Source organism: Sinohyriopsis cumingii, chromosome 1 (genome assembly GCF_028554795.1).
Source record: "Sinohyriopsis cumingii isolate HCF-2022 chromosome 1, ASM2855479v2, whole genome shotgun sequence".
NCBI classification, from domain to species: domain Eukaryota; kingdom Metazoa; phylum Mollusca; class Bivalvia; order Unionida; family Unionidae; genus Sinohyriopsis; species Sinohyriopsis cumingii.
In genome coordinates this window covers 164,227,301-164,243,820 of record NC_142961.1, presented here as the reverse complement: position 1 = coordinate 164,243,820, position 16,520 = coordinate 164,227,301, and the positions used below count along the sequence as shown (strand labels likewise).

The 16,520-nt window shown below is 37.5% G+C and overlaps 1 protein-coding gene across 1 annotated transcript in view; it reads left to right on the top strand.

Annotated features, from left to right (window-relative positions):
- Positions 1–16,520, top strand: part of LOC149808297 (methionine synthase-like) — a 193,985-nt gene that overhangs the window by 57,319 nt on the left and 120,146 nt on the right. The window contains exons 11-13 of the mRNA XM_089975738.1: positions 3,022–3,089; positions 3,679–3,758; positions 6,196–6,308. Of these exons, the coding sequence (XP_089831864.1) occupies positions 3,022–3,089; positions 3,679–3,758; positions 6,196–6,308 (261 nt within the window). The remainder of the gene's footprint in view (positions 1–3,021; positions 3,090–3,678; positions 3,759–6,195; positions 6,309–16,520) is intronic.

Here is a 16,520-nt window from a genome sequence, read left to right as displayed (position 1 = left end):
TTGTAGGGTTTAAGGCCATTTTTCAGCACAAGATAGGCTATACATGGCAGCCAGTATAACTGGTGGAGGAAGAACCCTGGGAAGAACCACCAACCCACAAGAAGCTACTGGCAGGCTTTCGCACATACCCATGCCAGCCGAGTCTTGGACTCAAACCCACGCTGACAGAGGTGAGATGGCAGTGATCCGGAATGGTGAGCACTTTAGACCACTCTGCCACTTGGGACCCCCATGGACAGAAGTCACTGGGCGGCAATTCTGTGGGTACCAAGGGGGAGGGGCAGAAGCATACCTTAAGGAATTAAACATGGTCAGCTTGCATGCAAGGGTTCAAAACTATATCGTTCACTGTGAAGCAAGATAGAGAGCAACAGTGGCCTCAGTTACAGTCTAGCATATCAGTCTAATTATGGACAGGCTGCATGGATCAATATCCTGTAACCCTTCCCAACTTCACGAACAGGACAACATCATGTCCGCCTTCATGACTGGACTTAACTATATAACTCGGATTGCAGTGGGCCATGAAGCACCGGCTGCCACACAAATTTACTTGTCCAATTTCATGACTCACATAGTGCTGCTAGGCACTACCTGCATCTGATGCCCAGCTTAGTGCCTCAGTATCCAACAACCCAGTTACACATGAATCATTGTAACCTGCATAGTAATGCTAGGCAATTCCATTGGACAATGTCCGGTTTATATAGGCACTTTCATGGATCAATCTAACCTACCTAGTACCTCTAGACACTTCCAGCATACAATGTCCATCTTTGTGCCTCAGCTTTCAAAAAATATCTCTTTACTCACACTTAATCCTTTGCCACACAAAGGGAACTACAGCTTAATGACATCTTGGTAGGAATGGGATCTAACTCATGAGTGCAATGAGCCGTCATCCTCAGCATTCTTCTCCAGCTACTTAGCAGGTAGCTCAAGAGACATTGGCTTCACTGCCTTAATCCAAAAATAAACAAAAGTGCAAGTGCTGTCATCATTATTAGATCTTACTATTATGAGTGAAACTCCACCTTGCTGGCTTAAACTGAAGACATTTTCCACCCACTCCCATTGGAATTCTGTCCTCATCATTTTTAGATCCTACTATTATGAGTGAAACTCCACCTTGCTGGCTTAAACTGAAGACAGTTTCCACCCACCCCTGTTGGAGTTCTGTCCTCATCATTATTAGATCTTACTATTATGAGTGAAACTCCACCTTGCTGGCTTAAACTGAAGACAGTTTCCACCCACCCCCATTGGAGTTCTGTCCTCATCATTATTAGATCTTACTATTATGAGTGAAACTCCGCCTTCCTGGCTTAAACTGAAGACATTTTCCACCCACTCCCATTGGAGTTCTGTCCTCATCATTATTAGATCTTACTATTATGAGTGAAATTCCGCCTTCCTGGCTTAAACTGAAGACATTTTCCACCCACTCCCATTGGAGTTCTGTCCTCATCATTCCTCTACATCGCCTCTACATATACAGTTCTGAAATCACTGATATTGTCTGTGAAGAATCTACTTTCAGTTACTTTCACAATCTGGGGCAGCTTACATGGTCAGTTACATGCTCCAAGCATCAACAAATGTTTTTGTTTTTTATCACAGATGCCTTCCCACAGTTTTCAAGGTTCATTAAGTGTCTTCAGAGTTGGATCATTGTTCACTAAGTGTCTTCACTGTTGGATCATTGTTCACTAAGTATCTTAACAGTTGGATCATTATTCACTAAGTGTCTTCACAGTTGGATAATTATTCAGTAAGTGTCTTCACAGTCAGATCATGGTTCATAAAGTGTCTTCACTGTTGGATCATTGTTCACTAAATGTCTTCACAGTTGGATAATTATTCATTAAGTGTCTTCACAGTTGGATAATTATTCATTAAGTGTCTTCACAGTTAGATAATTATTCATCAAGTGACTTCACAGTTGGATCATTGCTCACTGTCTTTACAGTTGGATCATTATTCACTAAGTGTCTTCACAGCTGGATAATTATTCAGTAAGTGTCTTCACAGATTGATCAAGGTTTACTGTGTGTGTTCACAGATGGAACATTGTTCACTGAGTGTCTTCACAGATGGATTATTGTTCACTAAGTGTCTTCACAGATGGAACATTGTTCACTGAGTGTCTTCACAGATGGATTATTGTTCACTAAGTGTCTTCACAGATTAATCAAGGTTCATTAAGTGTCTTCACAGATGGATTATTGTTCACTATGTGACTTCACAGACTGAATAAGGTTCATTAAGTATCTTCACAGATGGATTATTGTTCATAAAGTGTCTTCACAGTTGGATCATTGTTCACTAAGTGTTTTCACAGTTGGATCATTGTTCACTAAGCATCTTCACAGTTGGATCTTTGTTCACTAAGTGTCTTCACAGATGGGTTGTTTTTCATGAAGTGTCTTCACAAATGAATCATTTGTTCATGAAGTTTCTTCACAAATAGATCACTGTTCATAAAGTGTATTCACAGATTGATCATTGTTTGCTAAACATCTTCACTGATGGATCATGGTTCAGTAAGTATCTTCACAGATAGATCACTATTCATGAAGTGTCTTCACAGATGGAACATTGTTTGCTAAATAACTTCCCAGATGGATCATTGCTTAATAAGTTTCTTCACATATGGGTCATTGTTTGCTTAATATCTTCACAGATGGGTCATTGTTCACTAAATGTCTTCACAGATGGAAAATTGTTTGCTAAATATCTTCACTGATGGATCATGGTTCACAAAGTGTCTTCACAGATGGATCATTGTTTACTAAGTATCTTCAGAGATGGACGATAGCTCACTGGTTGTTTAAATTCATGGTTTTCAGCAACTTTGAAATGCAGTCACAAAACCCAGTCAATAATGGAAGTTGACACTGTATTCAAATTTATTGATTTTGATGTAATTGTTTTAATAGCTGAAATAAAGTACCAGAAATCTTTTTTCCACAGGCTGACAGCTAAATTATGACCCCTATTCAAATGTTTTAATTTTGACAGGGTTTTGCAAAGGATGGCTTACTAAACATTGTCGGTGGATGCTGTGGTACAAATCCAAAGCATATCAAGTAAGTACCCTGTAAATGTCATACCAATCAGATAGCATACAGGCTATTTATCTTTTATCCAGAAGTTGAGAAACCCATGTTTGAACTAAATTACATTTTTTAATAATATTACGTAATCATAACACTTTAGAAGTCCATCCATGTTCTCACAAATGTAGACCATATGTGATAAAGTCCCAAAATGAACACTTGTTCACATTGATTCAAAATATGCCAATGCACCATTTGGTACAAAGACAGTTAAACAACATGCAAAATACTATAAAATTCTTTTAAAATGCAGGAAATTACCCATACACTAGTGTAATTGAACTCTAAGCACCTGCCTTAATACTGCTACATTTGCCTTTTAGACAATGTGAACATTATCAGACCCAATTGGACCTGTGCAATAATAGATTCAGCTAAGTAGGATGGGAAATTTATATGCTGTGGAAACAATATTAAAACTCATTCATTTTCAGTGCCAAACATAATTGTCTTTAAAATAAAGTTATGTGTAAAGTTGATCTTGTCTCTTCAAGTAATTTATAATGTATGTATACTGTACATGCCAGTTATTGCAAGAAATATTCTAACCATTCTACAGAGCCATTAAGGAAGCAGTTCAGAAATACAAACCTAGAGTGCCTCCAGCAGATGTTCATGACAGCTATTTGAAACTGTCAGGTAAGATTTGTGTACAACTTTCATAATGTTAGTCGATGTAAAAATGATTTTTAATGGAATCATGTATCAGATTCATTGCTCCATTAATTCAGGTTCCTTGTTCTTTCACCGAAAATTCCTTTTAGTCAATAAAGTTGTGTTTTTCTTTGTCCCAACAGTTTTGTCATTTGAATCCCCTGTTTATTTACATGTCTTCTTAGTTTCAAGTAACATAATCCTTGCACAAAAGATACTGTCATATCTAGCTTATGACTTGATATTAATGAAATTGCTTTGTTAGCCAGACTACATCTGTTCTAGCCTTAGACTTTATAATAATGAAATTGCTTTGTTAGCCAGATTACATCTGTTCTAGCCTTATACTTTATTATAATGAAATTGCTTTGTTAGCCAGACTACATCTGTTCTAGCCTTAGACTTTATAATAATGAAATTGCTTTGTTAGCCAGACTACATCTGTTCTAGCCTTAGACTTTATTATAATGAAATTGCTTTGTTATCCAGACTACATCTGTTCCAGCCTTACTCTTTATAATAATGAAATTGCTTTGTTAGTCAGACTTATCCAACAGTTGTATGTCTGATGCAATCAAAATATATTAGAAAATCATAATACAATAAGAATGTAATTAATCTGATTTGTACAGCTTAACAAGATATTATATTTTTCATGAGTATAAAATTTATCCCATTTTCACAGTTTCTAAAATAATATGGGCATTTTGCACAATTGGTTTAAATTTTAAATTTTTTGTTTCAAAACCCTCTTAGGTTTAAAGGTTGCAGACTTCATATGATTATCAAATAATGTTTCCATATTCTTTAATGAATTTAAAACTAAATTATTGATCTAGAGAATGTATGCACCCATTGTGTTCAACAGAAATTTGTATTTTTGATTTTTCAGGTTTTGAGGAGAAATGTTGCGTAAAAATTAAGTATTTCATTGTTCCTGAAATATTAAAAAGCTGTAATTACCAGTAGGCATTGATGTTAAATATAGTCTCCTTCATGTTCCTTGATCACATTAGCATTAGAATATGAATGTACTATTTCCTGAATCCAGCCCTCCCCCCAAAAAAAGATAAAGAATGTCTTTTCTGTCTAGATCATGTAGACAAAGGGCAATAACTCTTGCCCATTACCTCCCTTTGACACCCTCAGATGTTGCTAGTTTTAAGCTTTCGCTTTTATTAGTCAGCGTCTTGCAGAGACCTGCGGACCATTGATTCAATATACTCCTGAATTTCGACTGTCTATTATTAAATTTGGATTATTTGTGCATAATAATATTTACCCCTGAGGTTGTATGCATTAGTTAGTCATTTTTTACCAATTTTTATGTGAATTTGTCACATTTTTTTGAGGAGTGTACCCCCTTTTCTCAAATGTTCTTTCAGTGGACCCAAACTATCTTCAGTTCAGATCATTTGGCAATCAGAGATTCATCACATGCTACCTCTCTTTGATAGATCCATACATCAATAGAAGTGTCTTTGCAAGATATTGTCTGCACTGTCAAACATTATGTAAAGTACACAGGGATACTTCAGGGAACAAGAAAACTACTCTATCATCGTGGTTGAAGTGTGTCATATGCTCAGCATACTCTGATGTTTCAAGAGATAATGAAGATTAAAGCCCATGAAATTAAAGCTATCTCTGCAAGACTCACTTTTGAATGCAGTGTTGCAATACATGACATAATAGAAGCTGTAGGCTGACACGTGTAGTCAAAATTATTAAGTTTCTGTCTTAGGGACCTAGCTTCCCAGAAACATCAGTCTTATGAGTGCAGTGACTGTGGCTCATTTATCCATCAGACCTTGGTAACATTATCAAAGCCTGCATCATGGGCATTCCTAGTGTCTTCGCTAGATTTGCCCACAATTTTGTTGGTAAGAGTTCATTAACTCTATTATTAACCCGTTATAATAATTGTCACAGACTACATAACTGTAGGTAAAGTGGGTTATCTATCATGTAATGAATTCAGCCCTTCTTTCCTGGAAGGATGCCTTGGGTATAAGTAGTATGCTCAACATTCTCTCCTACTTTTACCTATTCTCCTAATATTATTGTGATCATGGAATGTATTTGAATGAGAAAGCAAATTTTCTAAGTGAATTATATTTCTACAAAAATACTTACCTGATCACATTACTATAACACCCTCCCACATCACTTCCATGGGAGCATACTCGTTGATCTTTCACATAACTTAAAACCAATGACACCTGGTGGCATCAAGGGAGTTAATGGGCAAGAGTTATGGCCCTTTGAGTATATGATCTAGATCGTTAAAATTGAGTTTTTAAAAATCTTTTGAGGGCTGGATTCAGGAGTTGGTAAGCTTATATTCCTAATCTTTGCGTGATTGAGTAATATTTTCAGAGAAACAAAATCTAATTTGAAAATTTGTTTTTTTCTTCTTCAGGTTTAGAACCTATGCATATAGGTCCCTTCACAAATTTTGTCAACATCGGGGAGCGATGCAATGTAGCTGGATCTAGAGTATTTGCAAAACTAATTATAAATGGGAAATTTGAGGTATGTTATATCCTACTTTTTGCATCTTCACTAATAGCTATTGACTCCCCAGCAACTGTGGGCATGTGGAATAAACCCAGTTTGCCCTTCTGCATGTCATAAGAGATGGAATGTATGGTAGGTGAGTGGTTAGGATGCTGGACTTGTGACTGAAAGGGTGCAGGTTTGAATCTTGCCATTGGATCAGCCCAGGATGGTTATCATAATGTATCCTTGTGCAATGCACTTTATTCCTATTGCCATGGCACAAAAAACCTACTTGTGTTGCTGTGCCATAAAACACAGAACCAGTCTAGGTCTTTGTCTTATCTGCTTTCAGAGAGCAACAGTTGTGACAATGGCAAAATCCAAATCAGGACTTGATAAGAAATTTGTAAGACTTAAAATGTTTATTTTGTTTAAGTGATTTAACTGACTGAATGCAGGCAAGAGAGTGTTTTATTGCGAAGATAGGTGATCAGCTGCAACGTTTTCCATGCAAATCTTGGTAAATAGATTAGTTACCCAGCATGCATTTGATGAAATGTTATGTGTGAGAGAGACATACATGATAGTTATGCAGAGAAACATACATGATAGTCATGCAGATAGACATACATGATAGTCATGCAGATAGACATATATGATAGTTATGCAGAGAGACATACATGATAGTTATCCAGAGAGACATACATGATAGTCATGTAGATAGACATACATGATAGTCATGCAGATAGACATACATGATAGTCATGCAGATAGACATACAATATAGTCATGTAGATAGACATACAAGATAGTCATGCAGATAGACATACGTGATAGTCATGCAGCTAGACATACATGATAGTCATGCAGATAGACATACAAGATAGTCATGCAGATAGACGTATATGATAGTTATGCAGAGAGACATACATGATAGTTATCCTGAGAGACATTCATGATAGTCATGCAGAGAGACATATGTGATAGTTATCGAGAGAGACATTCATGATAGTCATGCAGAAAGACATATGTGATAGTTATGCAGAGAGACATACTTGATAGTTATCCAGAGAGACATATGTGATAGTTATACAGAGAGACATACTTGATAGTTATCCAGAGAGACATACATAATAGTGTAACAGAACTGACACCAAGTGGGCTTTGGATTAAATGAATAACACAAACAAAATGTGTGTGAATAATGAGACTTGTGTATTGTACGATAAGATGATGGAACGAAAATAATAAATGAAACAATCTATGCAATACCAATTCTCGCACACACCCTACACACATTCACAAAAGAAAGAAATATATATAATATCAAATGATAATGACAAGGATTGTGATGATGATGACACAGTGCTGAAATTACCTATACTCTCCACCAGTTTCAGTCTGGCACAACAACACCTCCCACCAGTTCCAGTCTGGTTCATCTACACCTCCCCCTCCACCAGTTTCAGCTACAAATAGATGAAACTGGTAGTGTATAATACGAAATACACTATCACACAAAATACTCAAAAGACTCCAATATATGTATATGAAATGAATAAATATCCACCCAACAAATGCTTATAGTCCATTACATTATATCAATGTTCCTAATGGTTTATACAACCAAAAATACATTAAACCAGCACTCTATGTGTGACTTTTACTCCGAGTCCTGCACATGAAAAGGAGTAAATTCTAACAGTGAATTGTCTGTTAAATGTGGTTATTTTATCTATCGAAGCTTAATCAAGTTTAAGATAATAATAAAATAAGTATGTCATGAACACACTGAAAAGCATAAATGTACAAGGGAATCAAAATTATTTTAAAAGTTGTCACTTACTCTATGGCTGTACTTTTGTGGTTCCAAGCCAACACTAGCCATATGTAATCTGCTTCTTCCTTTTTGTCTGAATGTTCGCTGGTGGAGTTTGGAAAGCAATTCAATTGCATTTTAAAATTCAGTTTGTGATAATCACATGTATTCTTTCCACTCCATCTACCAGTCAATATCAGACATAACCAACATTCTTTTTGCAGGATGCACCTACATAAAAAAATGTTAGGACTAACCAAAATGCTTTTTACAATATCCACTTGCATGTCAATGTCAGGCCTAACCCACATCTTTTTTACAATATCCACCTACATGTCAGTGTTAGTCCTAACACACAGCCTTTTTACAAGATCCACCTACATGTCAATGTCAGGCCTAACCCACATCCTTTTTACAATATTCACCTGCATGTCAGTGTCAGGCCTAACCCACATCCTTTTTACAAGATCCACCTGCATGTCAATGTCAGGCCTAACCCACATCCTTTTTACAAGATCCACCTACATGTCAATGTCAGGCCTAACCAACATCCTTTTTGCAATATCCACCTGCATGTCAATGTCAGGCCTAACCCACATCCTTTTTACAACATCCACTTACATGTCAATGTCAGGCCTAACCCACATACTTTTTTTAGGATCCACCTACATGTAAATGTTAGGCATAACCAGAGCCCTTGGTACAAGATCCACTGCTCAGGTGGCGCTATACAGTTTCGCATTTTGCATAGGGTTAGGATTTTAAAGAAAAAGAATGTCCCCAGCTTTCCTCACTGGTTATACTGGCTATTTAAAAAAGACCTTGTATATCTTAGGTATAATGCAAAGAACCTTTAATTCCCTTTATTTTGGTGTATGATTGATGGGTGTACTATGGGTTATAGAGTATACAGCTCAGCCTTACTTCAAATGTGCACCTTTCAAAAAAGTGCTAGCTCTACTTGGTCATTTTCACTTCCTGAACTTCAGAGGTAAATTGTATAAAAAAGAGCCGATAACTTTTTTTACATTTTATATATTTGGTAATTCATTCATTGCACTTTCAGAAGCTGGTATTGTCTAGTCTGGCAAAATTCATTTTCCCTATTTTAATAGCTGCTATGTATAGTGTACTTTAGACTAATTCAGACTGATTTTTTAACACAAGGGAGCAGTCATTTTAGTTAGTAGTGTGCTTAAATCATGTAAAATTTCCAAAAGTACAATATCCAAAAGAAATATCATCCACATTACATTAATGTAGCATAGAGGTATGCAAACATTCTCTCCACTGTGCATGTTTTAAATGCAAACTACTTCACCTTACATACGTCACTCTCTCAAAAGTACATATTATCTGGTGAGCGCCACCTCAAGCTGAAAACACAGGAATACTGATACATTTCAAGGTTGACTGCACAATGACCCTGTCCTGTCTGAAAGTGGTTCATTGTGGTCCACAGATGACATGGAAGGTTGAAGCCAGGAGGGCAGACAGATTTCTCAGCTAAGATGAAGTTGTTTATAACATCTGTTGAAGACCACTCAACACTCCATGTTGAAATATCTGTCATATTCTCCGACAATGAACCTAACCAGATTGGGCGTCTCAAAGTCAAGTGGACTGCTGGATGTGTGGTGATGTCCATGCACTGTGGAAGTTTCTCATGGGCTTAGACCTTATCCAACACTTCTGTGGTTGTTTCCTGGCAGTGCAAATGTGGAGGAGGAATGTTGCTGAGTACCGGCAGCCATGGTAAAGTAGTAGGACATAGTGATCCAGAGATTATGTACATCATTCTGTTGAGCTGGACGTCAGTTAACTTGGTGTGGGATGATCAAGCCCAGACAGGAGTGCAATACTCAGCTGTTGAATAACAGAGGTCCTGTGCTGATGTGTTGAGTGTGTGAGCACTAGCACCCCAGGTTGAGCGAGTCAGTTTGCAGAGTAGGTTGTTTTGAAAGTTATGAAGCAGTTTTCTTCAGGTGGTTGTAGAATGCCAGAGATCTGTCCAGAGTCACATTAAGATATGTTGGTGTCAGGTAGTGTTTTGTTTGCTGCCCATTGAGGAGGATGCAAAGTTCACTTTTTCCTAACAACCTGGGCATAAAAAGCGGCAGGCCATTCCTTTGCCTTCAGGCTAAGATGCCTTAGAAACTCAGGCAGGATGTTGTCATTTCCTGCTGCTTTGTCTGAATTGAGGCTGCACAGCACCATCTCAAGTTCTGTTGATGTAAATGCTTCTGGAGCATCTTGATCTAGTTCATCTGACTTCCAATGGCAGTATTGTCGCCACTCATCTCGTACTTGACAACAGTGCTGTTTCTTCAGGGGTGCTTTTTGCACTTGTAATAAGTGGCTAGCTACAGCATTTGGCTTGACATCAGGGTGAGCTTGAACTGGTGGTTGCTGAGTGGTGCCAAGTCTTCAAATCAAGCTCCAGCATTTCTGGCTGGAGCATGAAAAGTGGAGTGATCCTGTAGTTTCCTCCCAGTGAGTGCGCCTGGCAGTGTCCAGGGAATTGATCAGGTGATCTGCTGTGTCAGGGTCTCCATATGCTTCATATTCCTTGAGAAGAGTTTGACATTCTTCATCCAAACAGGGTGTATAGACTGGATGACAGCCACAAGGAACAGACTGAGTGGCTGCCTTGAATATGGCTCTTTGGAAGTGGTGGTATGATTCCTTGAATGGGATGCAGCGAGAGGATGTAGTGACTATGCTATGCTCCGATGTGTCAGTGTACTTTGTCCAATCTGCTTTGCAGAAGTTCCACTGTGAAGAGCGGTGAATAGCCGGCAGCTGAAGTCCAATATGGATAAGTATTGGTCTGTGCTGACTGTATGGGAAGTCTTCTAAAAAAGTTTGACTTACTATCTGAGGATGGTCACCAATGGAGCTGACCCACCACAGATCCGGTGCAGAATGAAAGATCCCACATTGCTTGGAGTCGTGGGTCAGAAGGAGATCATTGTTCATTGTCCACTCTACCAGTTGTCCCCCGTCTTCATTGGAGTGTGAGTAGCCCCAGTCAGGGTGATGACTGTTGAAGTCGCCTCTTTAGATGGCTGGGTGTTTGATATTTGGAAGCATATTATTGTCCCAGTAGGGGCTGGGCAGTTTGTAGACATTCAAGAAGTTGTGTTGGAAAGCATACTTGCCAGAGAATCTCATACATGGAAGACAGAGATGAAGATTTTGATCTCAGAACATATGCTGTCTATTTTTTCAAGTTTGAAGACTGTAGTTTAATAGAATTAGCAAGAAGCAATACATACCTCAGTTTTAAAAGGTCCAGAGGTGATAATATTCTGATCTTGAGTTTACTTTATTTGTTTCACTCTCAGGCAATCAAAGGTGGCATTACAAGTAAAGTCCTCAATGATTGGCTGGCACAGATTCTCAAACTCAGAAGTTTCTTGATTTCTAGGGTAGGACAGATTTAAATAATTTTCGAAACATTTATGGTGATCAATATTCTAAGTCTGTTAACTACCTTTTTAGTTGTCAGTATTCTAAGTCTAATATCATTTCTAATGATCAGGATTCACTAAAGACATTTCTAGTGATCAGTTCTAAGTCTATTAACTATCTTCTTAGTGGTCAGGATTCTAAGTCTATTAACCATATTTTTAGTGGTCAGGATTCTGAGTCTATTGGCCACATTTGTAGTGGTTAAGATTCACTAAACACAGTTCTGCTGGTCAGTATTCTAAGTCTATTAACTGTTATGCATATTTAATAGTTTTAAATTTTTCTATTCCATTACATGTTATTGTAATGTAACATTGTATGCTGGACATGACCTTGTCCAAAATTGAGTTCATTTCTGCTTGACCTGATTGAATTTTTAAAAAACATTATTTCATTTATGTAAACAACTAATAATATCTTCATTATTCTCTATGTGTATGAGCTTATTATCAGGAATAGTATTCAGAAGGAGTAAGTATGTTGACCAGGATCTGGGTTTTCGAGATTCCTAAGTGGATTTTGTAGGCTATTATGTTATAAATAAACAAGACTCATTAGATCATTTTAAAAGGTTATTTTCCATTAGGTAATGGTTGTATTTAGACAATTTTAATTGTGACCTGGTGGCCTAGTGGTTAGAGTGTCCACCTTGGATGCAAGTGGTCATGGGTTCAATCCCCGGCTGAGTCATACCAAAGGCTTATAAAAATGGTACTAACAGCTGCCTCGCTTGGCGCTGAGCATTAAGACGTTAGTGTTAGGACTGGTCAGCCTGGTGTCAGAATAATGTGACTGGGTGGGACATCATGCTACATGTCTGCGGCATGATGTCCCAGGCTAGACATCACTATAAAATGCCACACTGCAGACATCATAGCGATATGACTGAAAAATTGTTAAAGCTACATAAAAAATCCAAATCACACACACATTAACCATATTTGTAGTGGTCAAGATTCTAAGTCTATTAACCACATTTCTCGTGGTTAGGATTCTAAGTCTATTAACCACATTTCCAAGCCCTTTTCTTGTAAAATGTTACACATTGTATTGTAACCAACTCAAGTCATAGTGAAAATACTGTTGCATACTTTTGCCTGAACTAGCAAAAGCAAAACATGATTATCACTTCTAGAGTATTGACAATAGCTGTGACAAAATTGAAATCCTTAAAGTTTAATGTTAAAATTTTGCACGTGATTCTGTTTGATTATAGTATGGAAGGATGTTCATGTGAGACGTCACATTTGATAGAACCCTTTTTCATGTAAGACATCACATTTGATAGAACCCTTTTTCATGTGAGACATCACATTTGATAGAACCCTTTTTCCATTAAGCTTTCATTACCCATTAGTTTTTGTTCCAGTTGCTTTCACTTACAAAGCATCTCGCATATTTTGTTTGACAATATGACCTACTGGTTGAGATAGTGAATTTAAAACCTGGCAGTTGTACCCTCTGAGTGAGACACTCCAATTAAAATCAGATCTCCAGTGAAGATCTGACAGCAACTGATTAATGGTCATGTTCTGCTGATCTATGTTATTACCATAATTGCTAATTTTATCAGCCAATCAGATGAAGTCTTTTATCTTTGCATTTGAGAGACTGAGTATTATGACTGAGGAGTATCAATGATTTGATTCACATTCAGATTTCCAAAAGCTGCATTTCCATTGGCTAATTTGTGAGACACTCAGAATTACTTCAGTAGGATTATTGCATTTGTACCCTCTGAGTGAGACAATGTCTTGATTCATTGTGATTATTGCATTTTTACCCTCTGAGTGAGATGATCAGTCTTGAGTCATTGTGTTTATTGTATTTGTACCCTCTGAGTTAGAAACTCATTCTTGAATCATTGTGATTATTGACCTTGTACCCTCTGAGTGAGATGGTCATTCTTAATTCATTGTGATTATTGCATTGGTAACCTCAGAGGTGATCATTCTTGATTCATTGTGATTATTGCATTGGTAACCTCAGAGGTGATCATTCTTGATTCATTGTGATTATTGCATTGGTAACCTCAGAGGTGATCATTCTTAATTCATTGTGATTACTGCATTGGTAACCTCAGAGGTGATCATTCTTGATTCATTGTGATTATTGCATTGGTAACCTCAGAGGTGATCATTCTTGATTCATTGTGATTATTGCATTGGTAACCTCAGAGGCAATCATTCTTGATTCATTGTGATTATTGCATTTGTAACCTCAGAGGCAATCATTCTTGATTCATTGTGATTATTGCATTTGTAACCTCAGAGGCGATCATTATTGATTCATTGTTATCACTGAATTTGTACCTTCTGAGTGAGATGATCAGTCTTGCTTGCGTCACAAGGACAAACCCAGTGGGTTTTGAATTAGTGATGAGCCAAAAACCAGTCATGAAAATGTGTGAAATTCTGACAACACCAAACTAAACAGTCAGCTTCTGATCTGGAACACAAATAAGGTCAAACAAAAAAGTCTTAACAGATGGATTATGCATGCATTAAATACTGCTGTTTCACTGATATGTTTGATTCCAAATGAAATATTGGAAGATTTTCCACACATTGCATGCTGGTAGATAACTATTTACATTATCTTCTGCATATATTTAACATGATTAAAATATTCTTTAACATATATATGTTCGTTGAGAGAGAGAGAGTTATGATACCATGTCATTCATATAACACAACTGAAATATAATTCATCATTCATATGATGAAAATAAACTATAATACCATATTGTTCATTTAATGATACAACAGTGTTCATTGTATGAAATTATGAAAGATACTGTTAGTAATAAATGTGAAGTATAACAGGGTATAACACTGACCTAAGGCCCGTGGGTCAGATCTGGCATGCATAACACTGACCTATAACCTGTGGGCCAGATCTGGCATGCATAACACTGGCCTAAGGCCCATGGACCAGATCTGGCATGCATAACACTGACCTAGGGCCTGTGGGCCCGATCTGGCATGCATAACCCTGACCTAGGGCCTATGGGCCAGATCTGGCATGCGTAACACTGACCTAATTCCCATGGGCCAGATCTGGCATGCAACTTGGTTTTATACAATTACATACATTAGAGGATGTGGCTTTAAAAATTGCTTATTTGGCCTGTGCCCTGGAGGAAGTTGTGCATGCCTGGCATTACACAAAAATATGATCACATATAATATTCCTTCCAGTCTACTGAGGATCCCACTGGAACCTCACATTTACACAAATACAGGACAGAACATGATCTGTTGACCTTGGGGTACTTAGTTTGCCCAACTGTGACACTGACCTAAGGCCCATGGGCCAGATCTGGCATGCATTAGTTTGCCCAACTGTGACTTCCTATAGCCAACACATTGTTTGAACTTACACTACTGGAATTCAACTGGAAGTAAACACAGCTGACCCATGTAATACCTGAGCAATAAGATCGAGTTTGGTTTGGTACAAAAACCACTATACATTTTGTGTATGTTCTACATTTAGAAAAACTATATGGAATTACATGTTCAGGTTCATACATCAATTTATACAGCAAGAATAATCAAACAGGAATGTAACATCTTAAACCCTTCTCATCATTTACTATATACAACACACACAATTCAACCATACTTGTCAATTCAAGTAGAAACATGACTGTAATTGGAAACAATGTTGAATATGATAGCACTGTGTTATGTAATACTTGTCTTACCTAAAAGAAATTGAAATAAACTCCAAATCATCAAATGTAAGATAGTGCTATATCAAACATAGATGATAGAAAGAAAAGATGAATGTTATTACATACCACTATGGTTAAAAGATTTTTATAATGAAGATGATAAGTTCCTGACAAGACATCCATGCAGTCTAACTCTACAGAAAAAAATTACAGTTCTGTATACCACAATGATGGTAGGTCTTGGAACAGGGCAAAATAATAACTAGTTTTCCTGTCCCGTGACTTGTATGTATCATCAAAAATACAACCCTTCTGGTGTTCCAACACTTAAAGACATAATCTTTAAGATACCCATTTAGTCAAATTTAACTAACATGTCAATAAACTGTTATAAACCACTATGGTTGTTTTTGTGCTATTATTTTGTATACGCATATTTTCTATGTTCTTCACTGCTCTGCTGGCCTAGTGGTTAGAGTGTCCACCTCGAATGCGGGATGTCGTGGGTTTGAACCCCAGCCAAGTCATACCAAAGACTTACAAAAATGGTACTAACAGCTGCCTCACTGGACATTCAGCCTTAAGAGGTTAGTGTTAGGACTCTAGTCAGCCTGGTGTCAGGATAATGTGAATGGGAGTGACATCATGCTACATGTCAGCGACATGATGCCCCAGCGCTAGACGTCACTATTAGCTGCCACATTGCAGACATTGTAGCAATATGACAGAATTTTTTTTTAAAGCTACGTTAAAAATCCAAATCACACACAACACTTCTATGTTCTTCAGCATGAAATAATAGTTGTTGTTGTTGTTGTTGTTGTTGGGTTTAACGCCATTTTTCAGCACACAATAGGCTATACATGGCGGCCAGTATTAATGGTGGAGGAAGAACCCGGGAAAACCCCGGAAAGAACCACCGACCCTCGAGAAGCTACTGGCAAGCTTTCTCACATATCCACATTGGCCGAATCCGAGACTCGAACCTACGCAGACAGAGGTGAGATGGCAGTGATCCATAACGGAGAGCGCATTAGACCACTCGGCCACTCGGGGCCCCGAAATAATAGTGAATAAATACTTATAAAAATGGACCATTAAACACTTACCTGAAGACTGAAAATACACCCATGCTATTAATATGTACAGTACCTACATATTTCATCTCGTGCTTAGCATCACTTATATCCTTGTGGGCTTGTGAAGACCTTAACATTAAATAAAATAAATGCTACTACTACTACTACTACTACTAATAATAATAATAACCTGG